General features: G+C 37.3%; 1 protein-coding gene across 1 annotated transcript in view; it reads left to right on the top strand.

The window, feature by feature from the left end:
* Positions 1-24,991, top strand: part of Pkhd1l1 (PKHD1 like 1) — a 160,762-nt gene that overhangs the window by 61,739 nt on the left and 74,032 nt on the right. The window contains exons 26-38 of the mRNA XM_055626481.1: positions 1,925-2,047; positions 2,795-2,900; positions 5,778-5,888; positions 6,712-6,876; positions 7,734-7,855; positions 13,237-13,369; positions 15,707-15,899; positions 17,489-17,631; positions 18,777-18,881; positions 19,793-19,981; positions 20,682-20,852; positions 21,121-21,347; positions 23,187-24,171. Coding sequence (XP_055482456.1) covers positions 1,925-2,047; positions 2,795-2,900; positions 5,778-5,888; positions 6,712-6,876; positions 7,734-7,855; positions 13,237-13,369; positions 15,707-15,899; positions 17,489-17,631; positions 18,777-18,881; positions 19,793-19,981; positions 20,682-20,852; positions 21,121-21,347; positions 23,187-24,171 — 2,773 coding nt within the window. The remainder of the gene's footprint in view (positions 1-1,924; positions 2,048-2,794; positions 2,901-5,777; positions 5,889-6,711; positions 6,877-7,733; positions 7,856-13,236; positions 13,370-15,706; positions 15,900-17,488; positions 17,632-18,776; positions 18,882-19,792; positions 19,982-20,681; positions 20,853-21,120; positions 21,348-23,186; positions 24,172-24,991) is intronic.

Genomic DNA, 24,991 nt, shown 5'->3' with positions numbered 1-24,991 from the left:
ACACACACACACACACACACACACACACACACACACACACACACACAAACATGGACAATGTTTTTTAGTGATGATGAAGTGTGAGGAAGCACTTCTTATACCCTGTTAGATAGGCCAGCTTTTTTAAGGATTTTGTAGTACCAACTTAATATATGGCTACCTGTGATCTGTTCTATAATTCTACCATATTGGAATAGTAAGCCAAATATGAAATGGTATAAGCAAAAAGGTAGTAACCACAGCGTCATTCTCCCCGTATAAATGTAGAAACCTAAATCTCTTCAAAGGGAAAATCGTTGTTGAAATCACAGACTCCTCTAATGACTATTATGTGGCCATACGTTATGCCGTGAGGTGAAGAAGGTGAAGAGCTCTACTTGGAAAATTTCTTTATTAGGGAGATAGGAAAGCAGGAGACAAAAACACATAGAACTATGTAAACAAAATTCATCGTGCAAAATATAACAGTTATAAAGACACAGAGGTTGTTTTACAGGCACTTGCTTGGAACTAGAATTGTAAAATTTTCTAACTTAGACTGGCCTCCTCTTGCTAGCTCTGCTCATTTCTGGTATCCATCTCTGCTCTTTCCCTCCGGTCTCCATGGCTTATTTATTATTGCTGTTTGTCATCACAGGCTCATGCACAGTCCTTCATGGAGGCACCATGTGCCCTGATATATCAGAAAGTGGCCATAGGGAAATATGGACTTTGACATAATTAGATTAAACATATGGATGTAATTTCATTCTATTTTTAAATTTTATTGTATTTTTATTTTTATTATTAATTACATTTTATTAACTCTGTATCCCACTCCCTCATTCCCTCCCAATCCCACCCTCCCTCCCTCATCTCCTCCCTGCCCCTTTACAAGTCCACTGATTGGGGAGGACCTCCTCCCCTTTCATCTGACCGTGTTTTATCAGGTATCTTCAGGACTGGCTGCAAAGTCCTCCACTGTGGCCCAGCAGGACTGCTCCTCCCTTGGGAGATGGGGAGGTCAAAGAGCCTGCCATTGAGTTCCTGTCAGAAATAGTACCTGTTCCCCTTACTATGGAAAATCAGTTGGTTACTGAGCTACCACAGGCTACATCTGAGCAGAGGTTTGAGGTTATATCCATACATGGTCCTTGGTGGAGTGTCAGTCTCAGAAAAGACCCCTGTGCCCAGATATATTTGGTCCTTGTGGAACACCTATCCTTTCCACATCATACTAACTCCCCCTCTTTCATATGATTCCCTGCACTCTGCTAAAGGTTTGATTATGTGTCTTAGTATCTACTTTGATACACTGCTAGGTAGAGTCTTTCAGGGGCCTTCTGTGGTAGGCTCCTGTCCTGTTACTTGTTTTCTCCTATGTCCAGTGCACATCCCATTTGTCTTTCTAATTGAGGATTGATCATCTTACCTGGTGTCCTCTTTCTTGTTTATCTTCTTTAGGTGTATAAATTTCATTATGTTTATCATATCTTATATGTCTATATAAGTGAGTATATACTATGGCCTGCCCAAATCTCATTCTATTTTTATGACTAAAAGAAAATATAATTCCAGAATGAGACACCAGGATAGCCAGAGATGAAAAATACTGAAGGAAAAATAACTTTTTAATTATTTATTAATAATTTACCAAAGTAACTATATTTAGAAAGAGCAGAGAACATTTTCAGCTATAGAGTTAAATAAGTTTGTTTTATTTAGATTTATTCATATTTTAATTAATGCAATATATTAAAATGCAATGGTTTTACTAATTTTTTGAATTGATTATAGTTATTCTAGAAAAGTTTTTTTTCAATTAAACGTGACTAAATTTTTTTATTTTTTTTTACAACTGTAAGCTTTTACTTAGCTTCACTTACACTTAAATTGATCATATTCTCCATTGCTATTGTAATAAATTCATCTTGTGCAAAAACAGGTTAATGATTCCAACATTACTGGAGAAAATGCTAACGTGATAGTTACCACTCTAAAGGAGGGTGGCTTATTTAGACAGCGTATACCTGGAGACATGCTTCGCACACCTCACCAGAAACCACAGGTATTTTTCAAGCTGTTCCCATGACATTTTTCTCTTCAAATGTGTGACTAATTTGTACCGATGTACCAAAGACCTTGTAAAACAAAATTGTTTTCAGCTGTAGTTCCCTGAGAACATTTTGTTTGAGAGTTAACCAATTTATTTTTATTTTCCTACTTCTTCCTAATTATTCTTCCTAAAATTATCTTCCTAATGGTAAAAGAATTTTTTTGAAAAATCTACCACTGACATAATTAGTAGCATTTACAGCATTCGTGTCAAATAATTATTAATTTTGTTACTTTAGTGATGAGAATACTAAAATATATTGAGTATGGTGACTTTTCTTAAAGCAACCTCTACTTTTCTTCATAGCACTAATTAAAACAGTGCTTCAATGATTTATTTTGTATAAGTTTTGTCCTACATTTAGTATAAACTGGATGACAGCAAGAATGCCATCTGTTTTCTTTCATGTATTTCCAATATTCCTCTTTACAACTGCATCAGAAGCCTAATGGTACGTTTGCAATACAAATAAATAGATTAATGAATGAATGGATACATGAATGAATAAGATGTCATAGCAGAATTCATAAATGTATTTCGTAGACAAATAACATTCTATGTGTTCTACATCTTGTGCATTAAGACTATAGTTTTGGGGATTATTACTATATTCTGCTTCAAAATTCTATGCATGTTATACTGAGCTCTGTTGTCTCTTTAGCCATGTTCACTTCTGGGTCTGTGTTTCTTGACTTGAAGGTTGAAGTCTATGTCAATGGAATTGCAGCCAAATGTTCAGGTGACTGTGGGTTTACATGGGATCCCACGACTACTCCCCTGATCTTGACAACAACACCTTCTGAAGGTATCACTTTGCTTTCAAACTAGAAATACAAGGTGGAGGATAGCTAGAAAAATGTAACCTCTGACAATGATCTTTAAATATATGTCACTAACTAAAGTAAGCAAATAGCTCAACATAGTGAAAGCTATTTATCAGCTGAAACTATGGAAAGAAGCACTTGTTATTTACTTGGAAAAAAAACCTATATATGCAACCAAAGTCTGTTACTAATCTCTCTGTTCTTTACTTTTACAAGTTAGAATCAGTCCTGTGTGAATGGACATTGTTCTTTGTGTAACTTCTTTGTGACTTTGGACATTGTTCTTCCACTTGACCAGTGTATGTATTAACATCCATCATGTGAGAACTCTTACAGCAGAGCTAGCAACTAGGCAAGCAGTAGGATAGCTAGGGTTTAACAAAAGAACCGAGTATTCACTTTGAGAAAACAGAACAATTAATGACAAGAACTCAACTCACCTAGGGGATGCATAAAAAAAAACTTTTTTTCAGTGCACTTTTTTTTTATTAGTTACATTTTATTAACTCTGTTTCGCAGGTGTATCCCGCTCCCTCATTCCCTCCCAACCCCACCCTCCCTTCCTCATCTCCTCCCTGCCCCTTTCCAAATCCATTGATTGGGGAGGACCTCCTCCCTTTTCATCTGACCCTGTTTTATCAGGTATCTTCAGGACTGGCTACAAAGTCCTCCTCTGTGGCCTAGCAGGACTGCTCCTCCCTTGGGAGGTGGGGAGGTGAAAGAGCCTGCCACTGATTTCCTGTCAGAAATAGTCCTTGTTCCCCTTACTAGGGAAAACCAATTGTTTACTGAGCTACCACAGGCTACATCTGAGCAGAGGTTCTAGGTTATATCCATACATGGTCCTTGGTGGAGTATCAAGGACCATGTATGGATAAAAAGGCTTTTATTCGCCTTCTACAATTGTCTCAGAGCTTATTGCCTCTCTCTGCTAATGTAGGCCTAGTCCTGAAAGCTTCCAGCCTCTGTACAATCTTACCTAGGCCTAGAACCTTTTTAGCCTTTGAGATTTCCTGCTGAATAAGCTTACCCTTTCTTGTTATTGCTAAGCTCTGGGATGGCTGGTTCAACTTATCTATACTGGCTCAAATTCCTTTCCCAGATGACTTAATCAACCTGGCTTTTCTCTCGGCCCCTGAATTGCTCTTCTTGGCCTCAAACTAACTTCAGAAATCTGCTCTAATCTCCTGGCTCCTTTCATTCTCTGGCTTGTTCTCTCTCTGTATCTAGCTTGTTCTCTCTCTGCAACCATGTCTCTCTACTACCGTCCCAGTAAAACTGCCTCCTCTCTCTGTATTGACCCTTAAGTAGCTTCCCTTTCCTCTCTCTCTTCTCCTGAGAGTTGGGCGTATCCTACTCTATCAAGTCTTTCTCTGATTCATGACTATTTCTGCCACACAATTAGACATCACTTTCAAACATGGAAGCTTCCTTCTACAAACTAACTACCTTCATTGCTTGAGATTAAAGGAATGTGCCACCATACTGGGACCTAAGCTTTTCTTTACCTGATACTTGCTCTATAACAGGCTGGCTTTGTATTCAGATCTGCTTGCCTCTATCTCCTGGATTAAAGGCATGTTTGTATTCCATCTGAATCACACAGACTTAGAAGGTCTTTAGATTGCTTGTCAGAACAGCCATGTCTGAATTAAATTCCTCTACAGGGATGCATTATTATTCGGGGAAAATGTGATTGTGTTTTTTGAGTGAGCTCCTGAAAAATTAAATATGTATCAGGGATAAGAACTATAAAGGGTGAGTTTTTAACCATAGTGATGAATTCAGAAATAATAACCTTATATTTAGTCTTAGTAGCTCATAGGAAACCTTATCTGGTTTGTGTTCTTGCATTTGCTAGTGATTTTCCATTTTTCTATGCAGTTCCTAAAACTTATTTAAGGCTGAAATAAGTAACAACCTGAGTTAGCTTTTATTATGTTTGATCAAGTTAAAAATAATGGAATAAGATATTAAGTACAATAAAAATATCCATATTTTCTTCACTGACAATTGTCTGCTTACATTTTTATACACATTTCAATCACCAGCTTAAAATATTAGAAGCTAAAATCCTCTATAAATATTGTCCCTATCCTAGCCCCCATAGCTCTCTGAGGCAACCACAATTAGTAGTTCTGTTTGTTTTCTTCCATGCTGTTTAATGCTTTTTGTGTTTGAGATACATGTATAGTAACTGTGGGAGGGGCATATTTGTGTGTCTGTGTCTTCGTGTGTCTGTGTGCTGTGGTGGGAGAGAAAGGTCAACCTTTGGTGTCATTTCTCAGGGGCTGTCTACTTTGCTTTATCTGTAATTAGAATATGTTTATAATATATAATAATCAGTTTTATTGTGACATTTTCATACATTCATTTTGATTATTTTCATCCTTTATTATCTTTTCTTCTTTCCTCTCCCATCCTTCTCCCACTGATCTCAGTTCCTTGTTCAACTTTACCCTTGGTTTGCCTTCAAGGTGCATCTCCTTTCCCTCCAAATGAAAAGTGTCACTCGTAACTCATGCTTTTCTCCACGTTTTCATGATGAATCACTGCCTTTTCAACTTGTTTGTCAAAAGAATACTTTTTCTTTTTTTTATATCTAGTTCCATATTTCAACGAAATAATATTATGATACATATTAACATAGAGATTCAAAATATTAATCAATACAGAGTAATTATATGGAAAAATATGATTGCCAAATATATGTGTCTTTTCCCCCTGCCTAATTTCAGCTTTATTGTTTGTAGCTTATAAAAGATATGCATATTCTTGCCTAAGAAATATCTGATTTTTAGTATAAGATTCTAAGTGTTTTCATCTAAAATGTAGTGACTTAAAGTTATCATTTTCAGGGTCCTACGCAGAAAGCACGATACTAACCATAGCAGGCTCTAGATTTTCTTCGACCTCTCCTGTATCCGTCACTGTTGGGTCTACCAGTTGTTCTCTTCTTTCTGTGGATGGTAGGTTCTTTCAAATGTCATGAAGTTTGGATATTTTTCTCAAAAAAAAATCAGAAGAAATAACTATTACTAATATAATTGTCCTCTTGTATTTATCATGGAGTCATGAAATTAGCAACCTGGTCTGGAAAATTAAATATATACATATATATATATATATTATATATATAATATATATATATATATGTACTCACATATATATATGTGACATTGACATTGGTGGAAATACAGTTACTTAATTTCACTGAAAGTTAGTATTCACATTCCTAGATATTTTCCTTAATTTAAACAAATTGAAATCACATGAGCAAGACCATCTAGCAAATTACTGTTGGTTTTTTATTTAAATGTTTTCTTGAGGTCAAATAACCAATATTATAGCAGTATTACCTAAACTATAACAAAGTGAAAAATGTTTCTATTTCATTTTATCCATTTTTATTGATAAAACATGTCAGTTTTAGACATAAGCAAAATGCTGAACCACAATTTTAGTAGAAATTCTAATTAAAATTAAAATTATAAAAATTTTGATATGGATCATCTTCGGGCAAGGTTTCCTGATTTGTTTTCATTGTTGCTTTACTGTTTCCCAGAAGTAAGTAATTCATAGCAGCTGGTTGCTTGCAAAGATTCTACTTCCCCACTAAGATTTCCCTGTCCCAGCATTATGTGAATAGTTTACCTAGAATATAGTTCTTGGAGTCTAAAAAGAAAAGGCCAATGTTAATATTTATAAGTTAATTTTAGTGAGTTCTTTTTAATCTCAAAACACCACCACATTTGTTTTATCGGTTTTTTTTTCTTCTCTTTTTATCAAAAGAAAATGAGATCAAGTGCCAGATTCTGAATGGAAGTGCTGGACATGCAGCAGTTGCCGTGTCCATTGCTGGTGTTGGACTAGCACAGAATCTAGAGAGTGAGGGATCCCACTTCATTTATCGGAGTCAGATCTCCCATGTCTGGCCTGACTCTGGAAGCCTGGCAGGTAATAGCTAACAGTTCTCAAGAGAGGGTATTGCATACACTTTCACAGCTGGCTTTCCACTGCTTTGCTTCTAGTGCCAGGGCAACAAGGGCAAGGAAGCCAAGGCTCCCTGACAGACAGAAGGGAACAGCACAGCAGTTAAATGGCTGGCTAATTCTTTTCTTCCTTATGAAGCACAAGCGAGGAACTGCTCATACTTACGTCATAGGTTATTGAATTAATATCATCAATTATTACATGTTTCTATAACAACCTCATTAATTATGTCAAGATAAGATTTATTAGTTACTTTTCTGCTTACCAGCTGCTCCATTTGTAACGAGAGTCTCAGTGGAGCTTCTCGACCTAGAATAAAGTTCTGGGACAAACAGAACAAAGGAAGGATGACAAAAACGATGTGTAGACAATATCACTTTTTTTTTTTTTGGCTGTTTTACTTAGTAATTTTTTAACCATGATTAATATTAGAACTTGTGCTTCGTTAATTGATTTTTGTGATATTTTTAAACTACTTTTACTTTATTTTGTTTAGCTCTTAGATTTTTCTCCTTGCTTAGAGATACTAAAATTTAAGTCTTAATTCACCCTCATTTCCCACACATGGGATAAATAGAAATAGTACAACTTCTTTCCCGGATGAAAACTGGTTGCTGCTAATATACCACAGAGCCAATGTGGCAACGTGAGCCACTGAGAGCGTAGCTGGGCTTGTGGTGGCCACTGTGCATGGCTGCTTATCCATCCACTTGCTGTCCTTCTTATGTGACTAGGTGATTTGGAAGTCATGTGTGGGAAAGTTTCATTAGGCTATAGCTGATCTGATATTGGTTTTTTTTTTCTTTGATTCTCTTTTAAAGGTGGCACTCTACTGACAGTATCTGGATTTGGTTTTAGTAAAAATTCAACAGTTTTAGTTGGAAATGAAACCTGCAATATGATTGAAGGAGATTTGTATACAATAACCTGCAGAACATCAAAAGTAAGGCCTTTGACTTCACTCCTCCCTCACCTCTGATAGGCCTAACCATAGGAACTAGGAAACATCTAGGCAGCTAGTTAGACAAGTGACATGTTTCTACAAATTTCAGGGTTTTCATTATTGTCTGTAAAATTATCTCTTCATCGTATTTGTATATCAAATTATTTATCGTAATTTATTTGCTTTGTATCCCACTTTTAGCCACCTCTCTCGTCTCCTCCTGGTCCCACTCTCCCTTCCTTTTCCTCCCCTATCCCTCTTCCCTAGTTCACTGGTAGGGGAAGTCATCTTCCTCTACTGTCTAACTCTAACCTATCAGGTCTAATTAGGACTGTCTGGATACTCTTCCTCTGTGGGCTGGCTAGGTTCCCCCCTACACACTTCCCCCAGAAAGAAGTGATCAAGGAGCAGACAACTGAGTTCATGTCAGAGACTGTCCCTTCTCCCCTTACTAGGCAACCCACATGGAGACTGAGCTGTCTATGAACTAAATCTGGGCAGGGGGTCTATATCCTCTTTATACATGATCTTAGGTTGATGTATCATTCTCTGTAGTCCCCTCCAGGCTCAGCTTTTTTGGCTTTGTTCTTCTCCTTGTGGGGCTCCTATCTCCCTCTTCTTCTATAATAAGATTCTCTGTGCTCTGTCCAAAGTTTGGCTGTGACTCTCTGAATAGGCTTTGATCCCATGCTGGATGGAGACCTTTTTATGTATTTTTTTATTATTAATTACACTTTATTCATTTTGTATCCCCCCATAAGCCCCTCCCTCCTCCCCTCCCGACCCCACCCTTCCTCCCCTTTCTGCATGCATGCCCCTCCCCAAGTCCACAGGGTGGAGACCTTTTAAAGGAGATCTGAGGTAGGCTCCTGTCCTGTTCTCTCTCCTCTATTACTTCCAGTGTCTATCTTGTTTTTCCTTCTCAGTGAGAATTAATCATCTTTCCTAGGGTCTTCCTTGTTGTTTATCTTTTCTAGGTTTGTAGATTTTAGTATGTTTATCCTATATCATATGGTTAATATACACTTGTAACTGAGTATATATTATATGTGTCTTTCTGGGTCTAGGTTGCCTCACTCAGGATGATCTTTTCTAGTTCCATCCATTTGCCTGCAAATTTCATTGTTTCCTTGTTTTGAATAGCTGAGTAGTATTCCTTTGTGTAAATGTACTACAATTTCTGCATCTATTCTGTAGTTGAAAATCTAGATTATTTCCAGATTCTGGCTATTATGAATAAAGATTCTATAAACATAGTTGAGCAACTGTCCTTGTTGTATGGTTGAGTACCTTTTGAATATATGTCCAGGAGTGGTATAGCTGGGTCTTGAGATAGCACTATTCCAGGTTTTCTGAGAAAGCATCAGATTTCTTCATCATCTTTTAATTAAAATCTAAAGCCAAAATAGGTGTAAGGTGAAATCTCAGGGTCATTTTGATTTGCATTTCCCTGATGACTAAGGATGTTGAATATTTTTTAACAATTTTTAATTTTTTATTATTAGCTACATTTTATTAACTCTGTATCCCAGCTGCATCCCACTCCCTCATTCCCTCCCAAACCATCCCTCACTCCCTCATCTCCTCCCTGCCCCTTTACAAGTCCACTGATTTGGGAGGATCTCCTCTCCTTTCATCTGACCCTGTTTTATCAGGTATTTTATGGACTGGCTGAGAAGTCCTCCTTTGTGGCCTAGCAGGACTGCTCTTCCCTTGGGGGGGTGGGGAGGTCAAAGAGCCTGCCATTGAGTTCCTGTCAGAAATAGTACCTGTTCCCCTTACTATGGGAAACCAACTGGCTACTGAGCTACCACGGGCTTCATCTGAGCAGAGGTTCTAAGTTATATCCATACATGGTCCTTGGTGGAGTGTCAGTCTCAGAAAAGACCCCCATGTCCAGATATATTTGGTCCTTGTGGAGCTCCTATCCTTTCCATGTCATACTAACTCCCTTCTTTCATATGATTCCCTGCACTCAGCCAAAGGTTTGATTATGTGTCTTAGAATCTATTTTGATACCCTGCTAGATAGAGTCTTTCAGGGGTCCTCTGCGGTAGGCTCCTGTCTTGTTACTTGTTTTCTCCTACGTCCAGTGCACATCCCATTTGTCTTTCTAAGTGAGGATTGATCATCTTACCTTGTGTCCTCTTTCTTGTTTATCTTCTTTAGGTGTATATATTTCATTACGTTTATCATATCTTATAGGACTATATGAGTGAGTATATGCCATGTGTGTCTTTCTCCTTCTGGGATACATTTCTTTAAGTGTTTCTCTGTCATTTGATATCCCCCTACAGAGAATGCTCTTTTTAGCTCTATACCCCATTTTTTAATTGGATTACTTGATTTGATGCTGTCTAACTTCTTGAGTTCTTTATATATTCTGGATATTAGCCCTCTGTCAGATATAGGGTTGGTGAAGATCCTTTCCCAATCTTTGGGCTGTCGTTTTGTTCTGATGACAGTGTCCTTTGCTTTACAGAAGCTTTTCAGTTTCATGTGGTCCCATTTATTGATTGTTGGTTTTAGAGCCTGTGCTGTTGGTGTTCTGTTCAGGAAGTTGTGTCCTCTGCCAATGAGTTCAAGGCTCTTCCGCACTTTTTCTTTTAAGAGATTTAGTGTGTCTGGTTTTATGTTGAGGTCTTTGATCCACTTGGACTTTAGTTTTGTGCAGGGTGATAAATATGGGTCTATTTGCATTTTTCTACATGCAGACATCCAGTTAGACGAGCACCATTTGTTGAAGATGCTGTCTTTTTTCCATCGTATGGTTTTGGCTTCTTGGTGAAAAATCAAGTATCTGTAGGCATGTGGGTTTATTTCTGGATCTTCTATTCAATTCCATTGATCCACCATTCTGTTTCTATGACAGTACCATGCAGTTTTTATTACTATTTCTCTTTCAAAAACTCAAGTGACAATCCATGCTGGAGAGGATGTGGAGAAAGGGGAACCCTCCTCCGTTGCTGGTGGGAATGTAAACTTGTACAACCACTTTGGAAATCAATCTGGCACTTTCTCAGACATTTAGGAATAGTGCTTCCTCAATATCCAGCTATACCACTCCTAGGAATATATCCAAAACGTGCTCAAGTACACAACAAGGACATTTGTTCAACCATGTTTGTAGCAGCTTTATTTGTAATAGCCAGAATCTGGCATCAACCCAGATTGCCCCTCAACTGAGTAATGGAAATAGAAATTGTGGTACATTTACACAATGGAATATTACTCAGCAATTAAAATCAAGGAAATCATGAAATTTGCAGGCAAATTATGGTACCTAGAAAAGATCATCCTGAGTGAGGTATCCAAGAAGCAGAAAGACACACATGGTATAGACTCACTTATAAGTGGATATTAGACATATAATATAGGATGAAAATACTAAAAGCTACACACCGAAAGAAGCTAAGTAAGAAGGAGGACCCTGGAATAATATGAACAATCCTCACTCAAAAGGGCAAAGAAGATAGAAATCGGAAGAGAACGAAAACAGGAAACAGGCCTACCACAGAGGGCCTCCGAAAGACTCTACCCAGAAGTATATCAAAGAAGATGCTGAGGCTCATAACAAAACTTTGGGCAGAATGCAGGGATCCTAATGAAAGAAAGGAGAGATAGAAAGACCTGGAAGGGACTGGAGCTCTACAAGGAGAACAACAGAACCAAAAAATCTGGGCACAGGGGTCTTTTCTGAGACTGATACTCCAGCCAAAGACCATTCATGGAGATAACTTAGAACCCCTGCTCAGATGTAGCCCATGGCAGCTCAGTTTTCAAGTGGGTTCCCTAGTAAGGGGAATAGGGACTGTTTCTGACATGAACTCAGTGGCTGGCTCTTTGATCATTACCTCCTGAAGGGGGAACAGCCTTACCACAAAGGAAGACAATGCAGCCAGTCCTGATGAGACCTGATAGACTGGGGTCAGATGGAAGGGGAGGAGGCTCTTCTCTATCAATGGACTTGGAGAGGGGCATGGGAGGAGATGAGGACGGGAGGGTGGGGCCTAGGAGGGGATGAGGGAAGGGGCCATAGCTGGGATACAAATTGAATAAACTGTAATTAATATAAAATATAAAAATTAAAATTAAAAAACAAAAACAAAAAAGAAATTTATTTTCATTTTTATTTTTGTATTGAAAATTTACATTAATTTACTTTTTATGTACATGTATGAATGTAACATGCCAGTCACTGTATATATGTGGAGGTAAGAAGACAACCTTCAAAGTCAAATCTCTTCCTGGATCTTCCCAGGATCAAAAAGATCACAGTTGGTAGCAAGTATTTTTTTCTCCTGAGCCAGAAAATTATGTTTAATATGCTAAAATTTCAATTTGTTGACAAAAATTTGATGTTTACCATGATATAAAACCTTAGAATCGATCATTATTCCATATTAAAAAAAACCATCCTTAGATTTAAATCATGTCTGTGGTTCACTAATTTGTGCAGAAGGAAGATAAATGCAAATGCAGTCACTAATAAGAAATCTCAAAACACAGCAAAGTCTTATCTTGAATGATAGAATAAGGATTTCTGTACTATGATAATACGAAAACATTTTGTTTAATTCATTCAGTTCAACATAACATGTGCATTAATAAAATGTTAGATGATAAAGGCTGCATTACTGAGAATTGCACAGATGCCATCAGTAAGAGTATAAAGCAGTTTTTAGTGTATAAGTTTAGAGTAAATAACTAGGTCAGCTAAATACGCAACCTTGTTTGTGTTTAAAATAGAAGAATTAGGATTGGATTTATAGCAAGAAAACAAGAGTAAAATTTTGGTATTCTTTGTCAAGGAGAGAAGCATTTGCCCAGAGCATCTCAGCTGCATTGTGGAGCTCTTAAAATGCAATAATATAGACGCAGTTAAATGGATCATAAACTCTGCAGGACCATTAGTTCGCTGTCCTTAGAATTTAGATGCATACCCCATACTTATTACAACAGCTTTAAATATCTGAGAAGAAACTCTGATTCATGACTGAAGTGAAACAAGTTCAGTTTATTTATAGTGATTGTATTTTTCTTCAGCCATTGGATTTTTGCTTTTGCTTTTGTTTTTGGTGTGTGTGTGCATGTTTACACAGCCTTGGATGTAGTTCCTCAGGAATTGTCCACCACATTTTTTCAGATATGTCTCATTGTCTAGATTTTGCCAACAAGTCTAGGATGAGAGGTCAAGGCACTACAGCTGGCTTTTTTCCATTTTTTTCTGTCTGTCTCCTTTATTAATGTGAGTTCTAGGGATCAAACTGGGGTCCTCATCCTTGAAACACAAACATTTGCTGACTGAGTTAGCTCCCCAACTAAGTGACTGGATTTAAACACTTCATCGCTTAAACTTTTTTTAATCCAATTTATTTCAGAGAATTGAGGGTACAGTTGATATTTCTGTTATTACCAATGGAATTGAAGCCACAGCCAAGGATAGTTTTAGTTACAGCTGCTTACAAACACCAGTCATCATTGATTTCAGCCCAAGAGAACGGACAATTCTCGGTAAGAAATTCTTCAGTAAGATCAATCATTTGTCTTTCTGGGTCTGGGTTACCTCACTCAATATGATTATTTCAAGTTCCATCAATTTATGTGCGAATTTCACAATATCCTTTTACTTCACAGCTGAATAAAATCAATTGTGTATGTTTACATTTTCATTGTCCATTCATCAGCTGATAGGCATCTAGGGCAGTGGAGGCTTCACAAGTAGTAGCGAATTTTTGGTGTAACCCCAACCTACATACTTCATTATTTAATTTTTCTTAATTTCTGAAAGCAAGCTTAATTTAAACAAGGGTTTAAATACATTATATTATATTAAAACTGGAAGGGAAAAGAAAACCAAAAGACCAGTTTGTTTCTTCACACGGCACTGGGCTGCTGCTGGAATTGAGTTGAAACCTCTAACGCTAGCCACATGACTGATGGCATCACTTTGGTATTTGTTCCCTTGTCATAAGTTTAAGCTGATACCAGGCTGACCTCACCCTTCAGCTGTTTCAGCATCCCTTAGGTAGGGTATATCTGGTTAAGATGATGACCCCGGGGGCGAGCCAGATTCCAATGACCTGGATGCAAAGGTGGCCCTTTCTGAACCTTGCCTACCTGGCCATATATCAGGGGATCTTTTTTACTACCAGAGACCCCTCTAGTGACATAGCTGGAGCGATGTTAAGAATCCTCTGGTTCTATCTGGCGCTTTCTAAGACAATTAGGAATAGTGCTTCCTCAAGATCCAGCTATACCACTGCTAGGTATATACCCAAAGTTTGCTCAAGTACACAAAAGAGATATTTGCTCAACCATGTTTATAGCAGCTTTATTTGTAATAGCCAGAACCTGGAAACAACCCAAATGTCCATCAACGGAGGAATGGGTACAGAAATTGTGGTATTTTTACACAATGGAATACTACTCAGCAATCAAAAAGAAGGAAATCATGAAATTTGCAGGCAAATGGTGGGACCTAGAAAAGATCATCCTGAGTGAAATATCACAGAAGGAGAAAGACAAACATGGTATATACTCACTTATATAGACCTATAAGATATGATAAACATAATGAAATCTATACACCTAAAAAAGATAATCAAGAGAGCGGACATGGGGTAAGATGATCAATCCTCGTTTTGAAAGACAGATGGGATGCACATTAAACATTGACAGGAGTCTACTGAGCGCATTTGAAAGACTCTAACTAGCAGTGTTTTCAAAGCAAAGACTCATGACCAAACCTTTGGCAGAGTACAGGGAATCATAAGAAAGAAGGGGAGTTAGTCTGATGGGGAAAGGATAGGAGCTCCACAAGGACCAAACATATCTGGGCACAGGGTCTTTTCTGAGACTGACATGCAACCAAGGACCATGTATGAAGGTAACCTAGAACCTCTGCTCAGATGTAGCCTGTGGTAACTCAGTAACCAATTGGTTTCCCATAGTGAGGGGAACAAGGACTATTTCTAACAGGAACTCAATGACTGGCTCTTTGACCTCCCCACCCCCCAAGGGAGGAGCAGTCCTGTTAGGCCACAGAGGAGAGCTTTGCAGCCAGTCCTGAAGACACCTGATAAAACAGGATCGGATGAATGGGGAGGAGGTTCCCCCTATCAGTGGACTTGGCAAGGGGCACGGTGGAGATGAGGGAGGGAGGGACTGGGAGGGAATGAGGGATTGGGACACGGCTGGGATACAGAGTTAATAAAATGTAACTGATAAGAAAAAAATAAAATTAAAAAAAAAAAAAAAGAATCCTCTGGTTCACCTGGGCTGTTCAAGTGTGGACATTCTCCTAAGGGGAGATAGCTGAGTACTTGGCAGCGGCTCAGTGACTCCCACCTCATCTTTTCTATACTTCCTACCACATTGCTGAATTTTAAGTGTACAAGTGACTTTCTCCACTTTTTAAGACCAAATAGACAAAAAAAAAAAAAATCAATCATTAGATGAATATTTGAAAACCACTTCCAGAAAGGCTTTCAAAGCACAGTTTCTCATTGAAGTTTGCTTCTTACATTGAAACACATTCTTTACTTTCCCTTTGCTTTGAAATGCAAACAAGTGAACTTAAAATTTTATTCTAAATATGTACAGTGGTGAGAAAAATAATACATCTTTTAAAAATACTTCAGTGCTTTTTTTCCTTCGTGAAACAAAAGTGTTTTATGTGTACATAGGAGCATGAGCTAACTCATTCTTTTGGATTTTGCTTTTGAGAGTGTCAAAATTTTCTAAATCAATGAAAGATAAGCATGTTGCTTTGGTTAATATGCAAATTTTATGCTGAATGAAAAGCTAAACTTTTGTACAACAAGTTGTATTTTTCTTTTAAAACAATAGGAAATGTCAATTTAACCATTAAGGGGTATAACTTTGGAAATGAGCTCTCACAAAACATTGTGAATGTTGGAGGAAAACCCTGCCAGATTCTTCACTCGAACTTCACAGATATTAGATGCCTTTTGCCCAAGTTGCCTCCAGGAAAACATGACATCTATGTCAAAGTCAGAAACTGGGGTTTAGCATCAACAAGGTATGATGCAGGTTATAAATGATAGAAAATGATAAAACTGTGGAATGGTTGGGGTTGATAAAATTGGGAAAGGGTAAAATTAATCATCAGCTATGATTAATATGTCAATTGCTTTCTCTACAATTAATTGTATATCTGTTCATAGAAAAGATTTTTTTAATTCTCATAAAATATAAAATAACACTTTGGTTTTTACCAAACCATTTAGAACAGGTTATAAAAATTCTCGATGCAAATGGATTTTTGTATCACTCATGTGATTTACGTTCATCCAGAAAATTATTTTCAAGCAGTTTTGGCAGTGAAGAGAGAGAGTGTGTTTTTTAAATTCTGAATTTACAATAATTTTCTGCATTAATGGTACTCACAATTTTGTTGGGAGGATTTTCACCAAAGATTAAACAAGTTCCGTAACAACTATAAATGTGAAAAAGTTGATTCTAGCTATTATAAGAATGTATAAGGAGGGAATCAGCATTCCATGGTATATGGCAGGATTCCCTGAAATAGTGACAGTTAAGTCAGGATCTGGCCCTCTAAGGAAAGGAGTGGAGATAACCTCTTTCTGATTTGTTTCCTATGGGAATTTTGAATTTTCTTTCCTGAAACTGTCAAGAGCAAAATTTTAGTTCTTTTCTGAGAAAACTGGTAATTTGAAATACTTTGAAGAACAGCAAGCTAAATTAATGGCTTAAAAAGAAAGCAGTTGTCAAAATAGAACAGATGATTGCCTCCAAAATCTTAAGGAAATGACAACCAATAAATGAGAACTCTAAGGCTGCAACTCCTGTTGGATTTACTGGGAGGAACTCACAGAGTTCTTGAAAAGCTACTGGCTTCTGCTGGTCCTGATTGGTATTGTGTGCAGAGTCAAACCCAAATTGTGTATTTAGACAGTAGTTGGAAAACACCAACCCAGCATGCTAAAAGAGTTAAATAAAGCAACACAAAACCTCTTTGGAATCTAGATTGTGCTGTCATCCTAGGATGTACCAGTAGGACCCTCTGTCTCAGGTCAGAAGAACATTGCACAAAATGATGGTGCTCTACTGGAAAACTCATCTACAATTTTTAAAAAAGTAAATAGAAAATGTTTTCCATGAGATAATAAGAAGTGTTGACAAGTTTTCAATAACTAGGAATAATAAAACTGACTGCACAAAAATGAATTCCCTCTATAATGTAAGGAATTTTGTTGCTACTTTTTAACATGTAAAAGTGCCTTTATATTTTACTACAGTAAAAATGTAAAATGCTCTTAAAGAATTTCATGTACTTCTTGTGACTTTGTTTCTTATAATCATATTTAATTTATTGACTTTCTATCTCACATATTTCTGCTATCAGATTTTCCAGAACTCTTGTTTTCAAAATTAATATATAAAGATATAATATATAAATATATAATATATAACGATGATTACCAGATTATCTAGTCTGAAAAATTAATGTCTAATTACATATGTATTCAATTATTTCCTATTCCCAAACACAGTAGACCTGAGATAAGGAAGCTCATTGGAAATAAATCTATTTTCTTTTTTTCTTTCTTTCCTTTTTTTTTTTTTTTTTTTTTTTGTCTCTTTCAGGAACAAGTTAAATGCTTCCATACAGTACATTTTGGAAGTCATCCACATGTTTCCCCAGAGAGGGTCCTTGTATGGTGGCACTGACATCACTATAACGGGGTTTGGGTTCAGCACGATACCAACTGAAAATTCTGTCCTCTTAGGTAAACCTTTGTCCTGAGGGAGTAAGGAGGTCTGTTAAATTATATTAAAAAAAAAAAAAAAGAAGGGAGAGATAGAAAAACCTGGAAGGGTCTGGAGCTCCATAAGAAGAACAACAGAACCAAAAAATCTGGGCCCAGAGGTATTTTCTGAGACTGATACTCCAACCAAGGCCCATTCACGGAGGTAACCTAGAACCCCTGCACAGATTAGCCCATGGCAACCTCCCTAGTAAGGAGAACAGGGGCTGTCTCTGACATGAACTCAGTGTCTGGCTCTTTGATCACCTCCCCCTGAGTGAGGGGGGAGCAGCCATGCCAGGCCACAGAGGAAGACAATGCAGCCAGTCCTGATGAGACATGATAAGCTAGGGTCAGATGGAAGGGAAGGAGGATTTCCCCTATCAGTGGACTGTGGAAGGGGCATGGGAGGAGATGAGGGAGGGAGGTCAAGATTGGGAGGGGACGAGGGTAGGGGCAACAGCTGGGATACAAAGTGAATAAATTATAATAAATAAAAAATTATATTAAAAAATAAATCCTTAGAATACTTCTAAAAAATATTTTCCTTGACTACAAGGATCTGCTGGAGAAACGGGGGTGTTACGCAAATAATTTCAATGTTTTTTTCAATATTGTAAGAAAGGTTACACAAATGCTCTTAATTTCTTTTCTATATCTCAATATGTGTGGGGAGTCACTCATATTGGTTCTCATCTGAGGTCACAGGAAGATACTGGGTACCCTGGAGTTGAAATTACAGGCAGTTGTGAACCACTGGACGTGAGTGCTGGGAACTGAACCTGGAACGTCTGCAAAAACAGCAGGAGCTCGTAACTACTGATCCTCTCCAGTTCATTTTTCTATTAATGTAGAAAAGGCCAAGGGTTTATGGTTAAAGTGATGGTGATAAAATGAACAACTCTGCTTTTGGAGCTTTGATTTTTAATCAGTTATTATTGTTTAATGTGTATAAAACACTTCCTTGAAAATACTCAGTCAACTATAATCACCATCAAAAACAAATCCCCAAAGACCCTCCTGTACACCACAGAGCTTTGTTAGGCTTTGGATCGTTACTACTGATACTCCATCTCTAGAGTTCACAAAAACAACTGAAAATGTTTCTCCTACCTTTGCATTTTTAGGTTCCTTTCCATGCAACATTACGTCATCATCAGAAAATGTCATCAAATGCACTCTTCATTCAACAGGGACTGTATTCAGGATTGCCAACAATGGATCACATTTAGGTACTAACCAACATTTATATGTTGAAAAACAAAAGGAGAGACTTTAGAGTGAAAATGAGTTGATTTTTATTTTGCATTTCAAGTTGTTCATGGAATCAATGTTGTTTCTTTTAGGCTTTTGCAGTGCTCTCCATATGAGATTCAAAGTCACATACTTACTATATATGTGGTAACATATGCCATGAGCTTGAGTTACGAAAGCCAGGATGCATACTACATATGTAGTCATATATGAGTTAACTCAAGAAGGCCATGGTTTATAATTTCATGTTCAGAGATTTCCCATGATTTTGCTGCAGTCCAGGAATGCATGTTTTAGTCATACCGATCTGATAACAAATAATGAACTTTTGTTGATTGTAATCAGCTTATCAGAATTTCTTGTTGGATAGATAGCTAAGCGTTGTGTGTTTTCAGACTGAGGAGTTTGTTCTAGGTTATAATAGTATATTTGAATTTCCATTGCATTTTTTTAAAAATTTGACACATTGGGTCTGAGTTACTGCAGCCTCTTATGAGTCATCAGTTTCAGAATGAATATCAAGTTGAAATTATTAGCATGATCAATTGCTTCCAAAAATTCTTATGTGTAAATAGTTGGTAAGAGCATTAGAAGCATTCCATGTAATGTTCTTAACAACTTATTAATTGAGCATCCAACTCTTTTTAGTGTCTCCTGAGCATCACTTCTGGGATTACTAGTTACAATTTATTTCTTCTTTTACATGCCATGGTCTTGCTTTCTAGTAATCCTGGTTTTATTTTGGATGAGTGTTTAAATTATGTATGAATAGAAATGTATATTTCTATCTTGACAGTTGTTCTCACTTTATAAAAATGACTTTACATAGCTAATTATTAAGACATTTACTTCTTTCGCTTTTAAAATCTGCCTCCATTCTTACTCCCAGTGTATGGACTAGGTTATTCGTGGTCACCACCAGCGTTAAATGTGACTGTGGGAGATACTGTGGTGTGGTCCTGGCAAGCACACCCCTTTCTTAGGAGTGTAGGGTACAGAGTTTTCTCAGTCTCCAGTCCTGGAAGTGTGACTTATGATGGCAAAGGATTTACAAATGGAAGGCAAAAGTCTGCATCAGGTATGCTTCTGTTTTGTTGACGTTTTCATCATACTTCTTTTTCTTAGTTATAGTAAATATGTTTACACATATAGTCATACACATAAAAATCACAAATTTGTTTACCTGGCATTTTATGCCTATTGAAAAACATTATAAATGAATATAAGCAATTATCTTAAATATACTATAATGATTCCTTGCCTTTGTTATCTTTATTGATTGCTTGAGAGTTGACCAACTGAAACATGTGTTGTTCAACAAAGTACAATGAAAATAGGACTGCATGTTTTAGTCATACCAATCTGATAACAAATAATGAACTTTTGTTGATTGTAATCAGCTTATCAGAATTTCTTGTTGGATAGATAGCTAAGCGTTGTGTGTTTTCAGACTGAGGAGTTTGTTCTAGATTATAATAGTATATTTGAATTCCCATTGCATTTTTTTAAAAATTTGACACATTGGGCCAGACTTTTCATGGTTCTCTTTAAAAACTAAATCTAGACCTTGCTTTTTCTGGACTGTAATTTTACTATTAAGCATACCTTTATATTTAGTGTCTCATTCTCTACTACTTCCTGTTGAGTCATGAGACACATAAAAAATGAGAAAACTGTCATTCTTATGTGCTTGAACTGATAATTTCCAATTTCCTCACATAGTTTTTAAAAATTCATTAATTGCGTGTATCTCCTGTGACAATCCTATTTTATGGCAGGTTCATTTTCCTACCAGTTTACTTCTCCCGGAATCTATTACTACAGCAGCGGGTATGTTGATGAGACTCACTCAATAGCTCTCCAAGGGGCCATTATTGTTTCACCTGCGAAGACCAGGCACCTTCCCCTGCACCTGTTTGTGGGAAACATTGAAGCAACATATGCTCCAGGTAAGATCATCAAACATGACAACCATGCCAGGTGACTCAGGCTTAAAGTGACCTTTGTAGTGTAGGAATCAGATGACTGGATCTAAGTGCCGTTTTTCTTCCTAAGGCTAAAATTAATTACATAAAATTACTCTATTAAAAAAATTACCAGATCTCCAGACTGTAAAACCAGCCACTGCCCTCATTAAAATAATCAGTAATGAAGTCTGAACACAGTTCTTGTTGTAGGATAGTGTGCATGATTTACAGATGGTTCTTTTGTCTAAAGCAGGCTCTGAGAATTTACACTTGGCAAGCACTGCAGCAGGCTGCCTGGCAACAGACCCCCTGTGTGGCCTGAATGATACCAGGGTGAAAAATTCAAATAAATTGCTCTTTGAGCTTTCAAATTGTATTTCACCATCTATAAGCAACATTACTCCCTCTACCGGAACAGTGAATGAACTCATAACAATCACTGGACATGGCTTCAGTAGTCTTACATGTGCTAATAAGGTAAGGAAATCAAATCTCTTCTTCTCAGTGTCCACATACTCAGTAAAATGAAGACTTTTTTTAACCACTCCTAGTATACACTTTTTTATACACTCCTAGTATAATTTCATCAGATTTATGATCTACAACATGCAAACTACTAACTCATTTAATGTTTATAATTACACATATGTTTCAAAGCAGACACTAAGACTCATAGCCAAACCCTCGGCAGAGTGCAGGGAATCATATGAAAGAAGGGAAGTTAGTATGATATGGAAAGGATAGGAGCTCTACAAGGACCAAATATATCTGGGCACAGGGTCTTTTCTGAGACTGACACTCAACCAAGGACCATCTATGGATATAACCTAGAACTTCTGCTCGGATGTGGCCTGTGGTAGCTCAGTAACCAAGTAGTTTTCCAAAGTAAGGGGAACACTGACTATTTCTAACAGGATCTCAAGGGCAGGCTGTTTGACACCCCCCCCCCCGGGGAGGAGCAGTCTGTTAGGCCACAGAGGAGGACTTTGCAGCCAGCCCTGAAGATACCTGATAAAACAGGGTCAGATGAAAGGGGAGGAGGTCCTCCCCTATCAGGGGACTTGGAAAGGGGCAGGGAGGAGACCAGGGAGGGAGTGTGGGGTTGGGGAGGGAATGAGGGAGCGGGATACAGCTGGGACACAGAGTTAACAAAATGTAACTAAAAATAAAAAAAAAGGAATAATGGAAAGAAATATTAATCAAGGCTCATGCAAAGCATTAGGCCCCAAAGAATTGACCTGAAATATGTTTTAGGAAAACAGTATTTCCTTTCTTATACTCCATTCTCTGTACTTAAATAAAAATGTTAACTAATATTCATAAAAGTTAAAGTTTTATGTAACAAAATACTAGAATTCTAGGATAAATGAAGAAATATACAAGGAGGATAAGATTAGGATAAATCTTCGAGCACAGTGCTAAATATGGATATTCTCATAGGCATCAACAATCTGAGAGTTTAAAAATGCCTAGATAATATCCTTTGAAATGCTGTACTGTCAAAACTCAAGCCTGGTTCCCTGCAACGGTAGACTAGAGAGAAGGGGAGTATTTGCTTATAGTTCACCATGGCCAGAATCAGCATAACTTTTGGGCAATTTGGACATCTGTAATAATACACAATATTCAAATGTATATGTTGCGGGTATATGTTCATGTGAGTACATGTGTGCTTTTGATTACACATTCATGTAAGACCACCTGGAGGCCAAATAAAAACTTTAGGTATAAAAAAAAATTTACACATATGTGTGTTATTTAGTAGGATATTAATGGAGATGTGTACCTGTGACTGGAATGAGTTTTAAATTATGTCATGGTCATAAAAGAAATCTTTTTGGACATCACACACCTTCCTCATCCATTTCAGCATGCTTATAACCACTAATATGTTTCTCCTCTATATAGATTTGCCTGTTCTGAACATTTTTCTACAATATAAAATTCTTTGTGAACATCTTTCCTTTGGCATAATATGTTGAAAGTTCACTCATGTTTCAGTACTTCGTTTCTTTTCATGGATGACTAAATACTTCATTGTATGGCATGTATATCACAGCAAGTTTATTCATTCACTCAATTGATGGTTATTTAGTTTTTATACTTCTTGGCTAATGTGAATAACTCAGTTATTAACACACTTGTACAATCATGACATTGATTTTACGGGCAATTTACGATATGTGTTCATCAATTTCCCAACAAATTTTTCACAGAATTAACTTTTTCAAAATATAATTGATGCTGATACAAACATATAGTTCATATGAGAGTAGTGGATTAATGTATTTTATTTCATATTCATTTTTCTTCCAGGTTACAATTGGCAGCTATCCTTGTATTGTAGAAGAAAGTAGTGAAAATTCTATCATGTGTCACATTGACCCTCAAAACTCAATGGATGTTGGAGTCAGAGAAATTGTTTCTTTGATTGTCTACAACCTAGGCACTGCTATCAACACACTGCCCAGTGAATCTGACAGGCAGTTTGTACTTTTGCCAAACATAGATATGATACTGCCAAAAGCAGGGTCAACTACAGGAATGACAAGGGTGACCATACAAGGCTCTGGGTTCATGGCTTCTTCTGCAGGTGTAGAAGTCTTTATGGGTGAATTCTTATGTAAAGTTCTAACTGTGACCTACACAGCCATTGAATGTGAAACATCTCCTGCTCCCCAGCAGCTTGTTCTTGTAGACCTTCTAATACATGGAGTGCCTGCCCAATGTCAGGGCAACTGCAGCTTTTCATATTTAGAAAACATTGCTCCTTACATAACAGGAGTCTTCCCAAACTCTATCCAAGGAACTGTAAATGTCATTATTGAAGGAGAGGGTTTTGGGACAGTGTTGGAAGAGATTTCTGTATTTGTTGGAAGTCAACAGTTCAAAGCAATAGATGTTAATGAAAATAATATTACTGTTCTTATGACACCACTAGCAGCTGGTCCTCATTCTCTCGGTGTTGTGGTTGGGTCTAAGGGCTTAGCTCTGGGAAACCTGACTATCAGTAGCCCTACAATAGCTTCTATCTCACCAACCTCTGGAAGCATTGCTGGTGGGACCACATTGATGATCACAGGCAACGGCTTTTCTTCTGGCAACACCACAGTCACTGTTGGGGATAACCCTTGTCAAATTATGTTCATCAACTCCAGCAAGGTCTACTGCACCACCCCAGCTGGGAGAGCTGGTACAGCCAATCTGAAGATCTTTGTTAATGCAGTCATTTACCCATCTTTGTCATTTGCATATGCCATGGAGGATACTCCATTTCTCGAAAGAATCATCCCAAATAGAGGTACAAGAGTATCTCCATCGCCTTTTATTGTATTGATGTCAAATTAATAGTAATATTCATTATTATGGGGTTTTGATATTAAAGTTTGTCTTCTACATAGTTATACTTAATCTAATTAATATAATACATGGGATTCAAGTTCTGTTTATTTTTTAATACATTCTTAGTATAAAATTCTCAGTGTAAAATTCCATCAACTTGATCTAAATTACAAATGAGGATGAAATAGATGATTGTCTTGGGAGCAGAATGAATAGTTTATGTCATTAATATTGATGTGGCACAAGAAAAGACTGTTAAGATTTACAAGTGAGTTTTCTTATTAACACTGATACTTTTTCAGAGTATTTTATTTTTATAAACTCCAGCTGATTACTGTTGGTACAACAGAATTCTTTCTGAGGGAGCAGCATGTTCAGATGGAAATTACATCCTTTGCCATGTGCCAGATTTTCTAGTCTTCATGCTATCTGGATGCTAATATGTGTGAGAGGCCCTAGAAAAGCAGCTGCAGCATAACTGTCAAGACCATGCCTGTTTTAGGTTGCTTTCCATTGCTGGGATAACATGTCATGACTCAGAGCAACATGCAACTTGTGTAGAAATGGGTTTATTTGACTTACACATCCTTTTCACAGTCCACCTTATAAGGAGGTCAAGGTAGGTACTAAAGGCAGGAACTTGCAAGCAGATTCTTAAACAGGGTCCATGGAGAAGCACGGCTTAATGACTTAATGTTCATGGCTTGCTCAACCTGCTTTCTTTCTTTCTTTCTTTCTTTCTTTCTTTCTTTCTTTCTTTCTTTCTTTCTTTCTTTCTT

The sequence above is a fragment of the Psammomys obesus genome, unplaced genomic scaffold (genome assembly GCF_907164565.1).
Source record: "Psammomys obesus unplaced genomic scaffold, mPsaObe1.curated_primary_1811, whole genome shotgun sequence".
NCBI lineage: Eukaryota > Metazoa > Chordata > Mammalia > Rodentia > Muridae > Psammomys > Psammomys obesus.
The sequence above is the reverse complement of the archived record's forward strand: the minus strand, read 5'-3'. Positions and strand labels throughout refer to the sequence as shown.